The 15,874-nt window shown below is 47.2% G+C and overlaps 1 protein-coding gene across 6 annotated transcripts in view; it reads left to right on the forward strand.

Annotated features, from left to right (window-relative positions):
* The window catches only part of Col16a1 (collagen type XVI alpha 1 chain), a 50,974-nt gene extending 46,137 nt beyond the window's left edge, over positions 1 to 4,837 (forward strand). For all 6 annotated transcript variants that reach the window (XM_029553611.1, XM_029553618.1, XM_029553625.1 and 3 more), the window contains 7 exons: positions 157 to 192; positions 1,166 to 1,210; positions 2,002 to 2,190; positions 2,556 to 2,622; positions 3,361 to 3,537; positions 3,673 to 3,750; positions 4,446 to 4,837. In XM_029553611.1, coding sequence (XP_029409471.1) covers positions 157 to 192; positions 1,166 to 1,210; positions 2,002 to 2,190; positions 2,556 to 2,622; positions 3,361 to 3,537; positions 3,673 to 3,750; positions 4,446 to 4,648 — 795 coding nt within the window. In that variant the 3' untranslated portion in view covers positions 4,649 to 4,837. The remainder of the gene's footprint in view (positions 1 to 156; positions 193 to 1,165; positions 1,211 to 2,001; positions 2,191 to 2,555; positions 2,623 to 3,360; positions 3,538 to 3,672; positions 3,751 to 4,445) is intronic.
* Positions 4,838 to 15,874: the final 11,037 nt, after the last annotated feature.

A 15,874-nucleotide genomic window follows, 5' to 3' on the forward strand; every position in this document is an offset into this window, starting at 1 on the left:
ATGGGCTCCAGGGCCAGGCTACAGCAAGGGTTGGAAGGGCCACCGCAGGGTCAGTCGGGGCTTCTTGGTGGAACCAGGGGTCTGAGCAAGGTGTTAGGCCTGTGAGACCATGTTGGGTGACAGCTTTTTACATCTCCATTGCTCTCTGCTCCCCAGGGGGAACCTGGTTCAGACGGTGCAGCTGGGAAAGAGGTACTGTTTTGTGGGTCTCCTTGTCCCTTGGGGACACTCCTTTTGGTCCCCATCTTGCCCTGTTCCTTCCTCATTCATTCAGTAAGCACTTCGCATGGGAAAAGTCTATCTCTGACAAAATTCAGACCCATCGCTTCCACGTCCAGGGATTCAGTCGACCTGATTGGTTGAAAATATTCAGGAAAAGGATTGCATGCATACTGAACATATACAGACTTTCTTTTTTGAGACTAGCCTAGGCTAACTCAGAACTTAACATGAAGCCCAGGCTTGCCTCAAATGTTTGATCCTCCTGCTTCAGGCTCCCGCGTCCTGGGATTACAGGTGTGCACCACCACTCCCAGCTCACTTTTTTCCTTGTTATTCCCTAAACAATACAGTATGATAACTATTTCTAGCATTTATGCTCTACTAGACATTATAATTAATGTAGAGATGAGTTAGGACACGTAGTCAACGCCTGTAGGTTATATCCAAGTGCCACACCATTTTACAAAAGGCACCTGAGACATATTTTTGTATCCATGGGGATGCTGGAACCAGTTCCCTACAGATACTGAGTGATGATTGCCTGTAATACACTGCTCCAAGAGAACCAGGGGACCCTATGTTTAGTCAGAAAAAAACAGTAACAAAAACAAACTCCAAACAAAGCCTACTCAGGCCCTAGCTCCTGCCAGGCCCCCTGCTGTTCCAAACTGGTCGTCCCATTCTGACTTCTTGTCACATCTATTTGTGATGAGGGTCCTAGCCAACATGATCAAACAAGGCTGTGCCCCAGGGGATAGCATCCTCCCTTCTGGCTGTCAGCCCCTCAGTTGGCAGGGATGCTGTCATCCTTTCTCATACAGAGCCCAGCTGGGCACGGTCAGTAGCCTACGGCAGAGGAAGGTGGTCTTTCTACTGTACTAACCTCCCCAGGGAGCCTTAGTGATACCATTCAGACTTAACTCTGAACTTCTCCTTCTTTTAGGGACCCCCTGGAAAGCAGGGACTCTATGGACTTCCTGGCCCGAAGGTGAGTGGGCACCGACTGGGTTTCAGAGAAGTCACTCTGGAGCTCCAAGCTGTGATTTTAGCCACAGAGGAGGCCCAGAAAAGCCAAAGGGCAGGAAAAGGGGGATGGAACCTTACCTCTGGACGCTCTTCATCTTGGCCTGTCCCAGCTGTGGCTGTGGGAATGGAAATCTTTTTTTTCATCCGCTAAACATTTGCCTGCCCTGGCTCACTCCTGGTCCTCTGTGTTGGTCTGGGGTAAACAGAAGCCCCTTGAACAGTGGCACTCCCCGCCGGCCAGTCACACTGACACTAGGGTATGGCAAGTTTTGCAGAAGACTAGACAATTACTGGGGACCCCAGGAGGGGAGCCCACAACTCTGACTCAAAATTGGGGGGAGGCTCTATAAAGAGCAGAAGCATTCAGCAGTAGAGGAGGGTAGAGGGGCACTCGCTGGGGTGCTGGGACTGTGGGGAGGGAGGGAGGCATTCCAAAGAGCAAAGACTCAGGCAACCTGGCAGAAGCAGAGAATGATGAGGATGAGGAAGGTGTGAAGTGTGAGCGGGACCAGGACCATCGTGAATGCTCTTGCCTGGCCAGGAAAAAGGGCCTTCCTGCTGAGGGCAGGTAGGAGCCATCAGGATTTTCCAGTAAGGAGCATGAGAACTGCCTTCCAGAAACACTGCTCGGGGGGCTGTGAGGCAGGAAGACCTGTGGAAATGCTGGAGCAGGGGGTGGTAGCTGAGGAAGGGGCAGATTGCTCAGACATTGTGACACAGACTTGAAAACACTTGATAATGCTGTCCTTGTAGGGTGACACTGGACCTGCAGGACAGAAGGGACAGGCAGGAGAAAAGGGAAGATCTGGCATGCCTGGTGGGCCTGGCAAGAGTGGTTCCATGGGACCTATTGGGCCACCAGGTCCTGCAGGAGAGAGAGGCCACCCTGGGTCCCCAGGGCCGGCAGGTAGCCCTGGACTGCCTGGTGTGCCAGGCTCTATGGTAAGGGGAAGCCAATAACCATGGGCACTGTCCCACCAATCAGGCACATGAGCTAAGGGATGGGTCATTTTTAGAAACTGCTGAACATTCTTCAAGAAGGAGCTTAACTACCACACAGGTGGCTCTTAGCTCTGTGTGGGGTGCTGGGAACAACAGGGCCCTGCCTCAGCCCTAAATTGTATTTTACCACAAAATGTGGTGTACCATTTCAGGGTGGATAGGACTTTGGATTAAGATTCTGTGGGAGGCTTCCGGGACCTTTGCCCTCCTGTTCATCCTTTATTGCTGGAAATAAAGTCTATTCCCTAGGGAAAGGTGCCAAGCTTGGATGTTTAATTGAGGCAAGGTTTCTTCTCTGTCCTCAGGGAGACGTGGTGAATTATGATGACATCAAGAGGTTCATCAGACAAGAGATCGTTAAAATGTTTGATGGTAACTGGCAGCTGGTACTGCTCACCCATCCCAGACACTTCTTCACCCAGCCCCAGCTTCCTTTTCTTAGAGCCTTCGTGTCCTGCCCTTCCGTCCCCACACATTTACAGACAGCAGGGTGACAGGAATGTGTTCACCTATCCATCAGACCTTCCTCGTCACCTGCTCTATTCCGAGATAAAATGTTTCTCTCCTGACCTCCCAAGTCCCCACTTGAGCAAAGGAGGCTAAGAAAATTGATTTCAAAGGAGCCGTCACAGAGGGCGCTCTGAGGAGAGGGGTGAGCGGCAAGTGGAAAGCACTGCTAGGGTTTGTTTGAAGTTTTTTTTTTGTTCTGTCACAGAGGGCGCTCTGAGGGGTGAGCGGCAAGTGGAAAGCACTGCTAGGGTTTGTTTGAAGTTTTTTTTTGTTTTTTTCCTGCCCATGTGCTGAAGCCTAGGGGTAACTCGGATGTTGAACTGAAGAGGCTGGACATCTGTCTAGACCATATTCTGAAGCCAGTGGTGAACTAGTGATGGTTATTAGAGAAGAGAAATGCAAAAAATCAGATCTGTGGTTTTGAAAGATCTATATTGGAATCCATATGGAGGCCAGGGCACAGGAGCACCCTCAGAATACCACCCCATGACTCCCTTCCTGACGCCCTCTGAAGAAAGGCCATCTGATGTTGGTGGCCTGACTACAAGCCATATTGAGTGACTGGTCATCCAGTGACCTGGCCTTTGTCTGTGCTTGCAGAGAGGATGGCTTACTACACCTCCAGGATGCAGTTCCCTATGGAGATGGCGGCAGCACCAGGCCGGCCAGGGCCCCCAGGGAAGGATGGTGCTCCAGGCCGGCCAGGTGCTCCAGGATCACCTGGGCTCCCTGGTCAGATAGGCAGAGAAGGACGACAGGGTTTGCCAGGAATGAGAGGTAGCTCTACCTTCTGGGTCCCAGGGGGCACACGCAGTTCTGTGGATGCTGATCTGAGCATTTCATGAGTCTGCTGTGAATATGGTGTCATTTTTCTGCTCTGGGATAGGACTTACTTCATTTCTTTTGTCTCAGGATTGCCTGGTACAAAAGGTGAAAAGGGAGACACTGGTGTTGGCATTGCAGGAGAAAATGGTCTCCCTGGCCCCCCAGGTAGGAGAACCCAGCCTTTGAGACCCTGAATCCAGAGCAGCGGAGCCCCCTTTATGTTCCTTTGACAACATAATCATATAGAATGCCAAATAACTATGGGCTGACTAATTACCACTTACAGCAATGCTCCCATGTCAAGACACTCTGTTAGTGCCTGGTGGGTAGTAGGAGAGAGGGGCTGAGTGTCTGCCTCAGTCCTAAGCTGGGCTAGCATGATGTAGTGTGAGGAGAGTTGCATGCAGTGGTGACCAAGACCCCAAGTTTAAGGCCTACTTGGCATCTTACTGGCTATGTGACATTGATGAGGTCATTTAAATCCTCAGAGTCACTCTCCAAGATGAGAAAGTGGCCAAAGTCTGATTGGCTCTGAAGTCTCTTGGTTCATGAGGTCACCCCAATAATTACCCATGTGTGGCTTTTCTGAGCCTGTATCATCTTCCAGGGAAGTGTCTTATGGATTCACTGACTTAGAAAAAGCACTCAGCCCCTTGCCTAGCACATGGAAGCTGTCGATAAAACTAGCCAGAGGTGTGGTTGTCCTTGTGAGATCAATGTGAGGGTCAGATTAGGTCTCATGAGAGCATGTTTCAATCTGAGAAATATGCATGAGATGAAGGTATCCCTTGTCACTATTGTTGTCTCTTCTTCTGTGATCTGTGCCTCCTGATTCCCTTCTGTGACTCCTCTCTCCCCAGGTCCTCAAGGACCTCCAGGTTATGGCAAAATGGGCGCAACAGGGCCAATGGGCCAGCAAGGCATTCCTGGCATCCCTGGCCCCCCAGGACCCACAGGCCAGCCAGGCAAGGCTGGCCACTGCAACCCCTCAGACTGCTTTGGGGCCATGCCAATGGAGCAGCAGTACCCACCCATGAAAAACATGAAGGGGCCTTTTGGCTGAAGTCACCACCTGAGTTTAGATGAAGGACTCCATTGGGAATAAATGATCAAAGGGTACAGGACTGGTTGTGAATGGTTGTGAATGTTTGTACTATTATTGTTGTTAGTGTTCATTGTTAATATTTTTTTAACAATAAAGAAACAAAACTATCTGTAATCCCACTTCCAGTGGGGTTCTTCTGGTGCTGCAGCCACGTCTCTCTGTCATTCTCTTCCCCGTCTAGTCCCAGGGTTACAGAAGAGCATGTCCCTCATGGTCTATGGTCAGCTTGTAGGTTTGTGGGGTACTGTGGCATAGGAAACCCCCTGCTGAGCTCCCCTTCCAGGTGCTTCTGATTCATCCTTTGGTCCTGTGGGTCCATGTTCTGTCCTGCACTGCACACTTGCCTCGTTAGGGAAGAGGTGCTGCTCATCCTCTCCAGTGAACCAAAAGTAGCTTTGGAGACCCCTACTTCCCACTCATAAAGGCTGCTTGCTGTTTGATTCCCTCGGGAACTCAGTGTTTGGTGCCCACCCACCTTTGTGCGACGTAAGATTGAGCCAGTCTGCACTTTGGGAGATGCCACCCGGTGCCGGGGTGTGCCCATCCACCTGGACACCCCTTCAAGTACATGGGCTCTTCTCAATGCTCCAGTAATTCTGTGATTAGAAAACCTGCATAAACAGGAGGAAAGATGGGCTGCAAGCCCCTGCCTAGGCCACTAGGGAATGCTTCTCTGGGAAATGAGATGGAACCTCCTGCCTGTACTGTGCTGGGCTCTGTCACCAATGCTCCAGCTGCGGGCTGTGATTTTCTAGACTGCAAAGGGTGCCTTTTGTTATTTGAACATGCACGGTGTACATCTCAGCTTGGGCCTCCAGAAGTAGCTGGGATCGGTCAGTGAGAAGGGGCCCAAGACAAGAGGTGCTCATATCTAGGCTAAGCTCATGGTCCACAAAGTCCACCAGAGGTTTTCCATCTGTTATATCCTCCATAAGTAAAAAGGACAGGAAGAAAAAAAATACAATGAATGGAACATTATAGGAACATCTTGTCTCAAGCTTCTTTTCCACTTCTCAGATCACTCATCCTGATGGGCTGGCTGCCCCATGAAGAAGCACATCCAGGGGGCTTTCCAAAGAAAGGCTTTTTACTGGCTCGTCTTTCTGGAGGGTTTATTCAAGTTGGATAAACTTCAAAGGGATCATTGAGTAGGCTCAGAAATGTACCCAAAGTCTAGATGTTTATCCAAACTGCCTGAAGCCTTCAAGCTGGATGTCAAATCTCTCCAGACCTAGCATTTTTAGCACATTTCTGAACATCCCATTCGCTGGTTGGGCACCAGTCTATAGGTGGCTTTTCAGAACCTTTGCCCTATTTTTTTTTTTCCTGCCTGAGGCAGGGTTGGGCTGATGGGCCCGCAGAATAACAGTCTCCCGAGCCCGCCAAGTGCCTCCTATGCTGTTTTTAGATACAGAAGGAGTTGATTCTTTTTTCATCTCTCACCAGCAAGTCTCAGTTAACCCTACTTCTAATAGAAATCATTAAAGGGCAAATACATCATCTCTGCATTGAAGTAGCAGCCAGGTTTTGGACAGTGGATGAGGACAGATGTTAAAGCACTCCCTTTGGAAGGCCAGCTTCGACTCTCGGCCAGCCTGCGAAGCAAATTGACGATGGGCCTTGTGATTGGGAGGGATCACGCCTCATGTTGGCATGAGTAGAAAGAAAATCAAGGACCAGCTGTTGAATGGAGCAGGTTGGCTCTGAAGGCCAGAGGGGGAAATTGCTATGAGGCAACATCAAACTCATCCCCTCTGAGGACCACTGGGGAATTGATCCTTATAGAGTAAATGATGTTTCCTTCACTTTTCTTCCAGAGTCAAATCCATGCTACTCTGGGGGATGCTATGACAGGCTAGGTTTAAGCTTTCATGATTTGAGTGCCTGTCTCTCTGGAGTTTGCAATTGCTGTATTTTCTTGGACCATGAAGAACCAGATGGGAAGCTGAATTTTATAGTCTCTTCTTCTGTGGTCAGAAAAAAAAATCTGTGCATCTTACTCATCAGCTCAGGAGCTGGGTAAGCTGCGGAGAGAAGAAGGGGGTGCATGCCTTCCAGGCTCCTCAGGCAGCCTGCCCCACCCCCACCCATCTTCTTCCTCCTCCATTTCTCAGTCTATTCCAGGCTTTTGAGGCAGCACAGAGATCATTCAGATTGACAAAGTCTAACTTGATGAGTCCATTTCCTCTTCCTAAATTGTGCCAGGAACTGTACTAGGCTCTGGGGATCCTGAGACAAACTAGACAAATATGGACCCAGCCCCCACAGTGACAATGGAGAGATTTGGTCATTGAGCAATTACAATAAAGTGGCAAGTGGCAGGGAGGTACATCAAGGAGGGGACCTAACTGTCTAGACAGAAGTTGATCCAGGCAGATGGAACAGCGTGTACCAAGATCCAGAGATGAATGAGCACAGCAGGCCCAGTGAGGAGGGACACAGGCAACAGGGCCAGGCTGCTGAGTGTGAGCAGGGAACACAGTGGGGCGCCACTAGTAAGTTTTAAACAAAGGCTTGCCTAATGGGGAGTCTGCCCATGGCAGTGTGAGGAACGGACTAGAGAGTCCTTAATTTGAGAAGCTCAAGGCTGTGGCATATTTATTCTGCAGAGAAAAAAAATCCCAAATCAGATGCCTCCCGGAATCGAAATCTTCCGTTTCGTCATAGTATTTCCCTTTCACCACACTTCAACTGAATCTAACTGGATTCTTGTTTGACATGTGGCTGTTAACCCCATACAAGGAAAGCTCTTTTTTTCCTGTCTTGAATAGTTTAGGGAACTGAATGAATCAACGTACTGTCCTTTTGATGCCACAATGGAAGGGGAGAAGGGCCAAGCTTCTGCATGTGCTGTTCTCATTTTTCAGTGGGTTCTGTGGAAAGCTACAAATCCACAAAATCCAAAAGGAATCCAAACTTCAAAACTAGGCCTAGTGGGAATCAAAGAGAATTCTTTAATAACTAGGTAGGTGTTGGCATTCCTTCCAGGAATGCCACACAGGATCTTGGTACAGCCAGGTGGCACTGGGAAGATGTGTCTCTAGGGGAGGTAGGATTGCCAGTGGTCAGGCCCTCTATAACCACGCTCTGCCTAACCTCTAATAGGTCAACCACAGGCCTTCCATGAACTCCGGAAAAGGCTCTGTGCTCCAAGAAGGGCTGGTATCCAAGCTTTTCCCTTTGGCCCAAACTCAAACAATAACAGGAACATCTCCACCCACCTCTCTCTGCCTCAGGTAGTTGAGGTTTTGGAAATGAGTTGGTTGTTTTTCAGTTTTTGAAAGATCTCTCATCTAGCCCACTCCAAAATAAACACACCTGGGCCCCACTGTGTGTCCTGAGAGACACAGTGCTACTGGTTGGCTTTGGCGATTGTCTGGGGGCTTGAGAGAAGACCTGGATGGTCCTGCCTGCCAAATAGTGCAGACCTCTCACAGAGAGTTCTCCTAAGCTTTGTGCTGGACAGAGAGGAATGGGAGCAAAGAATTCTCACGAGGGCTGGTGAGATGGTTCAGCAGGTAGAGGTGCAAGCAGGCTTGAGGACCTTGAACCCACATGGTACGAGAAGAGAACCAACTCCAGCAAGCTGCCCACATGCCCTCTGACGTGTGGTGACGTGCAGGTACACCTCTACACATGCACACACACACACACACACACACACACACACAAATGTGATTAAAAACAAAAGATTGTCATAGGTGGTGAATCCTCAACATCTAGATCAGAGCCTGGTAAGTGATAGGAACTCAGGCTAACGTATTTGTGGAATGAGTGTGGGTGAGTCACATGACCTCACTTTGCAGGCCAGGTATCACTAGTCTCTCTGGGTAAATATTCCCTTGACCTTCAATCCCATACCTCAGAACTTCCTCCTTTCTGAGAGTTCACAATGCAATTCCATCAACAGTTTTTGGATGGTGGGGTTATAAAAGTACAGAAGGCATTGTATTGGGCCGAGAAGGTGCTTTTACTAAAAGCATTAGTTCCTTACTTGGGCCTGCCACGTAAATAAAAGCGTGGCATCTCTGCCTTCATTGTGCATCTCTCCTTTTGCTCATTTAAACTTCGGGTTGGGGGCCAGTGAAGTGGCTCACAGATAAAGGTGGTTGCTGCCAAACCTGATGACCTGAGTTTGATTCCCTGGGTCCCACATGGTGGAAAGAGAGAATGGATTCCTGAAAGTTGTCCTCTGCCCTACACACACACACACACACACACACACACACACACACACACAATGGAACACACACCTATGCACACACGCACACCACAAAATAAATAAAATGTAATTTTAAAAAAAACTTTGAGCCAGATTCTTGCTCAATTCTGCACATAGACATGTTAATCATTCAAAGAATGCTCCATAAAACTGGTAATCTTCCTCATTCAAGGCTGACAACACCAAGATAAGAGTCTTCAGGCATTTTCAAGATCTGAAGAGACATAGAATGAACAATTTTCTGGAGAAGTTAAGGAGTTAAGACATTGGGAAAGGAGGCAAGTTCTCAAATGCTAAAATTTCAGAAGTAATCATCTAACTGCTTGTTAGTACTTAAAAATGAACCAGAAGAAGGATTGGAGAGATGGCTCAGTGGTTAAGAGCACCTACTGCTCTAGCAGAAGACCCAGGTTTGGCTCCCAGCACCCACATGGTGGCCAACAACAGTGTGTAATGGTAGTTCCAGGAGATCTGACACCCTCTTCTGGCCTCCCTGTGCACTGCACAACATGGGTGCATTTACATACATGCAAGCAAAGCACTCAAATACAGAAAAAACAAAAACAAAAACAAAAAATAAAATAGTTTAAAAAAATGAACCAAAGTACCCTGGAGCCTTAAATTGGCCACAAAGCTATAGGGTAGGGATAGAGAGATGACTCAGTGGTTAAAAGCACTGACTGCTCTTGCAGAGGACCTGGGTTCAATTCCCAACACCTACATGACAGTTAACAACTGTCCCTAACTCCAGTTCCAGGGAATCTGATACCCTCTTCTGACCTCGCAGGCACTACATGACACAGGTACACTTATACACATGCAGGCCATACACCCATAGATATAAAATAAAAATAATACATTTTTTAAAAGCTAAAGGGAAAGCTGATGACAGTAAATACATTTAGTTGTCCCTTCCTGGCTGAAAGCTAAAAGGTAAATGTGGCTAGTTATCACCTATATCAAACACCCATCCTGCATTTTGGACCACACAGAAGAGCCCTGAACTGATGGCAAAATTAAGTCAACAGTAAGAGAATGTAGTTATTTCTTCCTCAGTCGGCCAGAAGAGGCAGAGCACAGTTTTCAAACCTAAGGTTCATGCCATCCCCAGGACATCACAGTTTTCATATCGCAACAGACAAACACTCAAGATGACCAGTTCTTTTCCCAGTTTGCCTGCTTTACATCTTCTTGCAAGGTGTGCTGTCCTTCCCTGTGCTTTGGGTTCATTAAAACCTCCTTAACTTCTCTTCCAGGCTCTGATCCTTGATCTGGAAAGATGCTCTAGATGTCCCTAACCTAGGCCAACTCATCCAGGGCCCAAGGTGATTTTCCGTTTCTCCAGCAGTAGACTGCCAACTGACAACAGTTTGTCATTCTTTTTTCCCCCTAGATATTTCACTTTGTAGCCCAGGATAGCCTCAAACTCAAGATCCTCCTGGAGGATGATGTTGCAACCCTGTGATCTCAGCATTTGAAAAATGGAGGCAGGAAGATCAGGAGTTCAAGAACATTCTTGGCTACATAGCAAATTCCAGGTTATCCTTGGATATATGAGATCCTACCTCAAAACAAAGCAAACCATCCTCCTGCCTCATCCTCTAGGATTCACAGGCAACTGATGCTGTACTAAGCACAACTGCTGGTTTTTTATAATGTCCTGTACCAGACCACAGAGAGCAGGGCCTAGAAATCTCTAATCACTGCCCTAAACTTGAAGGAGGGACCAACTGTTGACCTAACTCCATCTTTCTGATTTGTTCTTTCTGAGTCATGCTCTCTTGTAATCACCTTTGATTCCTGGAATTATAGGTTAGATTGATAAACATCTTGTGTGTGGAGTCAAAACTATTCCCCAAGCAGCAGTAACTTTGTTACTACAGATAGATGAGGTTCTATGTAGCCTACCCTGAGATAATGCTTATCAAGACCACAGGTAGAGCAAGACTGCTTGGCTAAATGTTTCTTGACACCAGTTTCTGCTAGCTCCCTATGTAACCTCAAAGTTCTTGTTAGCTACTTGGAGACAGGACTAAGGATGATGGTCCCTGTTCCTCCCCAGGATGGCTACATTAAATAAATTTCTTTCCTGTGTTCGCCACTTTTTTCTGTTTGTTCTTCTAGGGTGATTGGCCAGGCATGGTCTGTTGAGCACCCTCAAACCCAGCCAGGTCTCTGACTTAGGACTCCAGTAACATGACCTATTATTAAACACTGAGTAGTTAAAATACTATGAACTTGGGTTCAAATTCTGGCTTCTCCGTGTTGTTTTGTTTTGAATTATTTATTTGTGTGAGTGTTTTGTCTGCATATATGTAAGTGCACTGAGAGGCATGCAATGCCTGTAGAGGCCAGAAGAAGGCGTCAGATCACATGGAACTGGAGTTATGGATGATCATTAGTTGCCAAGTGGATACTGGGAAGCGAACCCTGGTCCTCTATAAAAGCAGTCAGTGCTCTTAATCACTGATCCATCTCTCCAGCCCCTTATTTTGTTTTTTAATGACCAATTGAGTTTAATTAGGGTGTTTGCATGAGGATGGGTGTGGGGTTATTAACCTGAACGAGGGCAACTTAGCAGTGGTTCCTTGTTGGGGAACCCTGCTGTTAGGGTTGTAGTTCTCCATGTCTGGATAGTCCTGAGGGGCTCGGCGCCAAATGGAAGGACTCCCCTTTCCAGCAGGGGGCCTCCTGCTCTCTTCCTGGCTCACCTGGAAAGTGCCACCAAGCACGGATGCCTGACCTTATCTAAAAACATGACCTTTGGCATAGTTACCTGGAGTAAAAACTACCCCCAGGTTTTTTCTATATGATAATCAGGCATTGCCTGATAGTCTGGAAGATAGGAGCCCTCTGCCACATGTAAATAAAGCACACTATGAGCACCTATCAACTGCTTTTGCTACTGCCTCCACACTATAAATTCTCTAGTTCTCCCACTGAATAAACGGAGCTGTTTTCACTGTGTCTGGAGCTGTATCACTGCTGTTTCACTGCGCCTGGGACCAGTCTCCCTGGAAGGGCTTTCTTCCATCAGTGCTCACTGGCCGTCCTGACCCCGTTCGCCGCTTCTGCTCTCCCTGCCCTCGTGGGCCAGTGGCCAACGACCCACGAAGAGAGGGAGAGACTCCCGTAGTTCCTCACTGAAGAAAACTGATTTCCCCTCTCCTATTTATGATGGAATGTTGACAGGGCCTATCTTGTGCAGATAACCACAGCTGCCATAAGTTCATGAGTGCAACAGCCATGTCATGTCCAGAAGACATCATTTTGCAGAACTCCTCCCCATCCTCTAGCTCTTAATATTCCCAGCCCATCTTTCACAGTCTTGCCTGAGCCTTAGAGGGGTAATACAGATGTCCCGTTTAAGGTTGAGCACGCATAAACTTATTATTGAGTAGTTAGAAGTGTCTGCATTAAACCAATGTTCACTACAAAGAGAAGCTTCTCTGACTGAGGCTGAGAGCAGCAGTAATCTGCTGTGGAACCAGTCCTTGCAGGCATCGCATTCAATCATGAAGCCGTTCACTTGGTATGAGGGCTAGCACACATGGTGCATGGGTGGAGGTGGATGGGGAACAGAGGCCTGGAGCTGCCACCAGCACTGCTCACAGTCACCACTTTGGCCATCTTACACACACACACACACACACACACACACACACACACACACGAACTCCTCCATTGTTTTTTTGTTTTTTTGTTTTTAAAGAAAAATTCTTGCCAGGCGTGGTGGCGCACACCTTTAGTCCTAGTGCTCTGGAGGCAGAGGCACAGGGATCTCTATGAGTTCGAGATCAGCCTGGTCTACATAGTGAGTTCCAGGCCAGCTGGGGCTACAGGGAGACCTTGTCTCAACAGACCAAAAAAACAAAGTCTTACGTAGCCCAGGTTAGCCTTGAATTAGTGACCCTCCTGCCTCAGTTTCCCACATGCTGAGATTACAATTACATCCTATTATGTCTCAACTCACCATTTAACTTTCTCATCTTAGGAAACTCATTTAGCTTCCCTAGCCCTCAGCTCTTCAATGAGTAGGCAACTCTCTCAAAAGACTGTGCTGAAAACTGAACAGTATGCAGGACTTAGCATAATGTTTCATAACATTATGTACTCAGTGCAGACTGACAATAATAACTATTAATACTTATTGAATATGATGATGTCAGGCTCTATTCTAGGTGGTGGGGATAGAGCAGTAAGAACAGGATGATCCTGCAGTATACATACACAGCTGATGATGTGCATGTTGACAGGGGACAATTCAGGTGCAGCAAGCATTATGAAAAGATATAGTGGTATGTCTCGGATTTTATATGTGGTGTCAAGGAATGCCACTCACCCAGGAGGGGCCATTTCAACTGAAAACTGGATAACAAGATGGAACTGTGTGCAAAGTCAAGGGGAGAACATCTAGACAAAGAGAATAGCTGATCAGGAGATAGAAATGAGATTAGTTTGTTTCAGGCTGGTGACCAGACCAGCATGGCTGGAATGAATTGAGGAAGACAGGGATGGTACCAGTACTGCTGGTGACACATGCTGGGTCTAGATCATGTGGGACCATGAAGGTCATAATGATGAGTTTAAATTTTATTATAAGAATGACCTGGGCGTGGTGGTGCATGCCTTTAATCCCAGTACTTGGGAGGCAGAGGCAGGTGGATTTTTATGAGTTCTAGGCCAACCTGGCCTACATAGTAATTTCCAGGACAGCTGGAGCTACAGGGGGACCCTGTCTCAAAAAGACAAAAAAATGATGAGAAATCCTCAGTTTAAGTGAGAGAATAACATTATTCAGTTCCCATTGTTAAGCACCAGCTCTGTCTGCCTGATGGAGAAGGGAGCATTGAAAGTAAAAGACACATTGGTCAGGAGGTTACTGTAGTGTTCCAGGATACAGGCAGTGGTGTCTTGGACCAGAATGATAGTTGGAACATGGAGAAAGAGAAGATGAACGTGTATATATATACATATATATGTATATGTAATATTTTATCTATTATTTAATGAGTGTATTGCCAGCATGTGTGTAAATGTGCCCATGTCGTGCAATGCCTGCAGAGATCAGAAGAGGGCATTAAATCCCCTGGAACTGGAGTTAAGGATGGTTGTTATCTGCCTTGTGGGTGCTGGGAATTGAACCTGGGTCCTCTGCAAGAGCAGCTAGTACTCTCAACCACTTAGCTATCTCTCCAGCCCCCAAAGTATATATTTTAACAAGAGCAAATGTGTATGTGTGGAGAACTAGACACATAAGAATAATCTTATGTGTCTAGGTCTTTGGCCTGGGAAACTGGGTAGATTTTATCAGACAGGGAGGAGTGGGTTTTGTGGAAAATGTGTGAGAGGGCTGTTGGTCTGAACAAGGGAGTGGTTTGGTTATAAGCCGCCTGGGAATGAGTAGCTGTAATAAACCCATTTTCAAATTTACCTTTTCTAACATTAAAGCCAAAGTGCTGAATGGTGGAATGAAACATAGGAATACAGAGTGGAACATAGACTGGGTGAAGTTGAGTCAGATTGAGAAAGGCCTGGAGCAGTAGGATGAAAAGACTGGCTGTTCTTTACAAGTGTGGCTCAGGGGTGTACACTGTAGATTGTCCACTGGGCAGTACCATGGTCAGCACTGGAATTTTGGTGTGTGTGTGTGTGTGTGTGTGTGTGTGTGTGTGTGTGTGTGTTTGCTGTTGTGTGGGGTTTTTTTTTTGTTTTGTTTTGCTTTTGAGTCAGGGTTTCTCTGTAGCCCAAGCTGGCCTAGAACTCACTATGTAGATGTGCCGGACATCTTTAGCTGTCAACCACCCACTTGGGTAGAAGGAATCTCAACTGACAAATTGTGAGAAAATGCCTCCATTGGACTGGGCTGTGGCCATGTCTATGGCGTATTTTCTTGATTTCTGACTGATGGAGAGAGGATCCAGCCCACTGTGGGCCGTTGTCACCCCTGGGCAGGTGGTCCTGTGTTGCATAAGAAAGCAGTTGAGCACAGGCCAAAGGAGTAAGCCAGTAAGCAGCATTCCTCCATGGTCTGTGCTCCAGGTTCCTGCCTCCAAGTTCCTGTCCTGAGTTCTCTGTGATGAACTATGACCCAGGACATGTGAGATAAGCCCTTTCCTCCCCAAGTTGGTTTTGGTTAGTGTTTTTATCACAGCAAATAGAAAGCAAAGATAATAAACCAGGTTGGCTTTGATCTCACAGAGATCTGCCTGCCTCTGCCTCCCTAGTGCTGGATGCTGTAATCCGGCATGTACCACCACACCCAGTAGCACTGGGGTTTTGGAAAGTGTCTGGCTAGATGGTTAGATGGGCCTGGCTGGATAACAGCTGGGAACCCTAATTTTTTCATTTGTTTATTGAAAAGGTGCAGTATTGGAACTGTAGACACTGGGGTTATAATAAGTAAAAACAGACACAATTCTTGTCCACATGAACAAGAATCAAATAGCTAATCCAATAAGCTTGAAAACAAGTGTAGAATCTGAACCCCAGGAGAAAAATACGATGTTTAAAAGCCATTTAGTAGCTGGGATCTGACTTTCTAAGGGCAAGACTTACTTGTGGAGACCTAGGTATCCACTGACCCTAGTTCTAGGTTATATTTTTGTTGTGAACTCACTGTGAATAAGGGTAAGTCAGCCACTGCCTATCTAGACCTTGGCTTGCCATTAATTTATTTAAAATTCAAAAAAAAATTGTGTATGCGTGTATTGCCTGCATGTATGTAAGTGCATCCATGTTGTGCAATGCCTGCGGAGGTCAGAAGAGGGTGTTGGATCCTCTGGAACCGGAGTTAGGAACTGTTAGCTGTCATGTGGGTGCTGGGAACCGAACCGGGTCTTCTGCAAGAGCGGCCAGTGCTCTTAACCACTGTGCCATCTCTCCAGCCCCCATTTGCCATTTATGAGGAAAGAAACACCAGCCATTTTCTTCCTACTCTCACGGTTTGATCTTTTCTCTAA

The sequence above is a fragment of the Nannospalax galili genome, unplaced genomic scaffold, assembly GCF_000622305.1.
Source record: "Nannospalax galili isolate Female #2095 unplaced genomic scaffold, S.galili_v1.0 scaffold111, whole genome shotgun sequence".
Lineage (NCBI taxonomy): Eukaryota > Metazoa > Chordata > Mammalia > Rodentia > Spalacidae > Nannospalax > Nannospalax galili.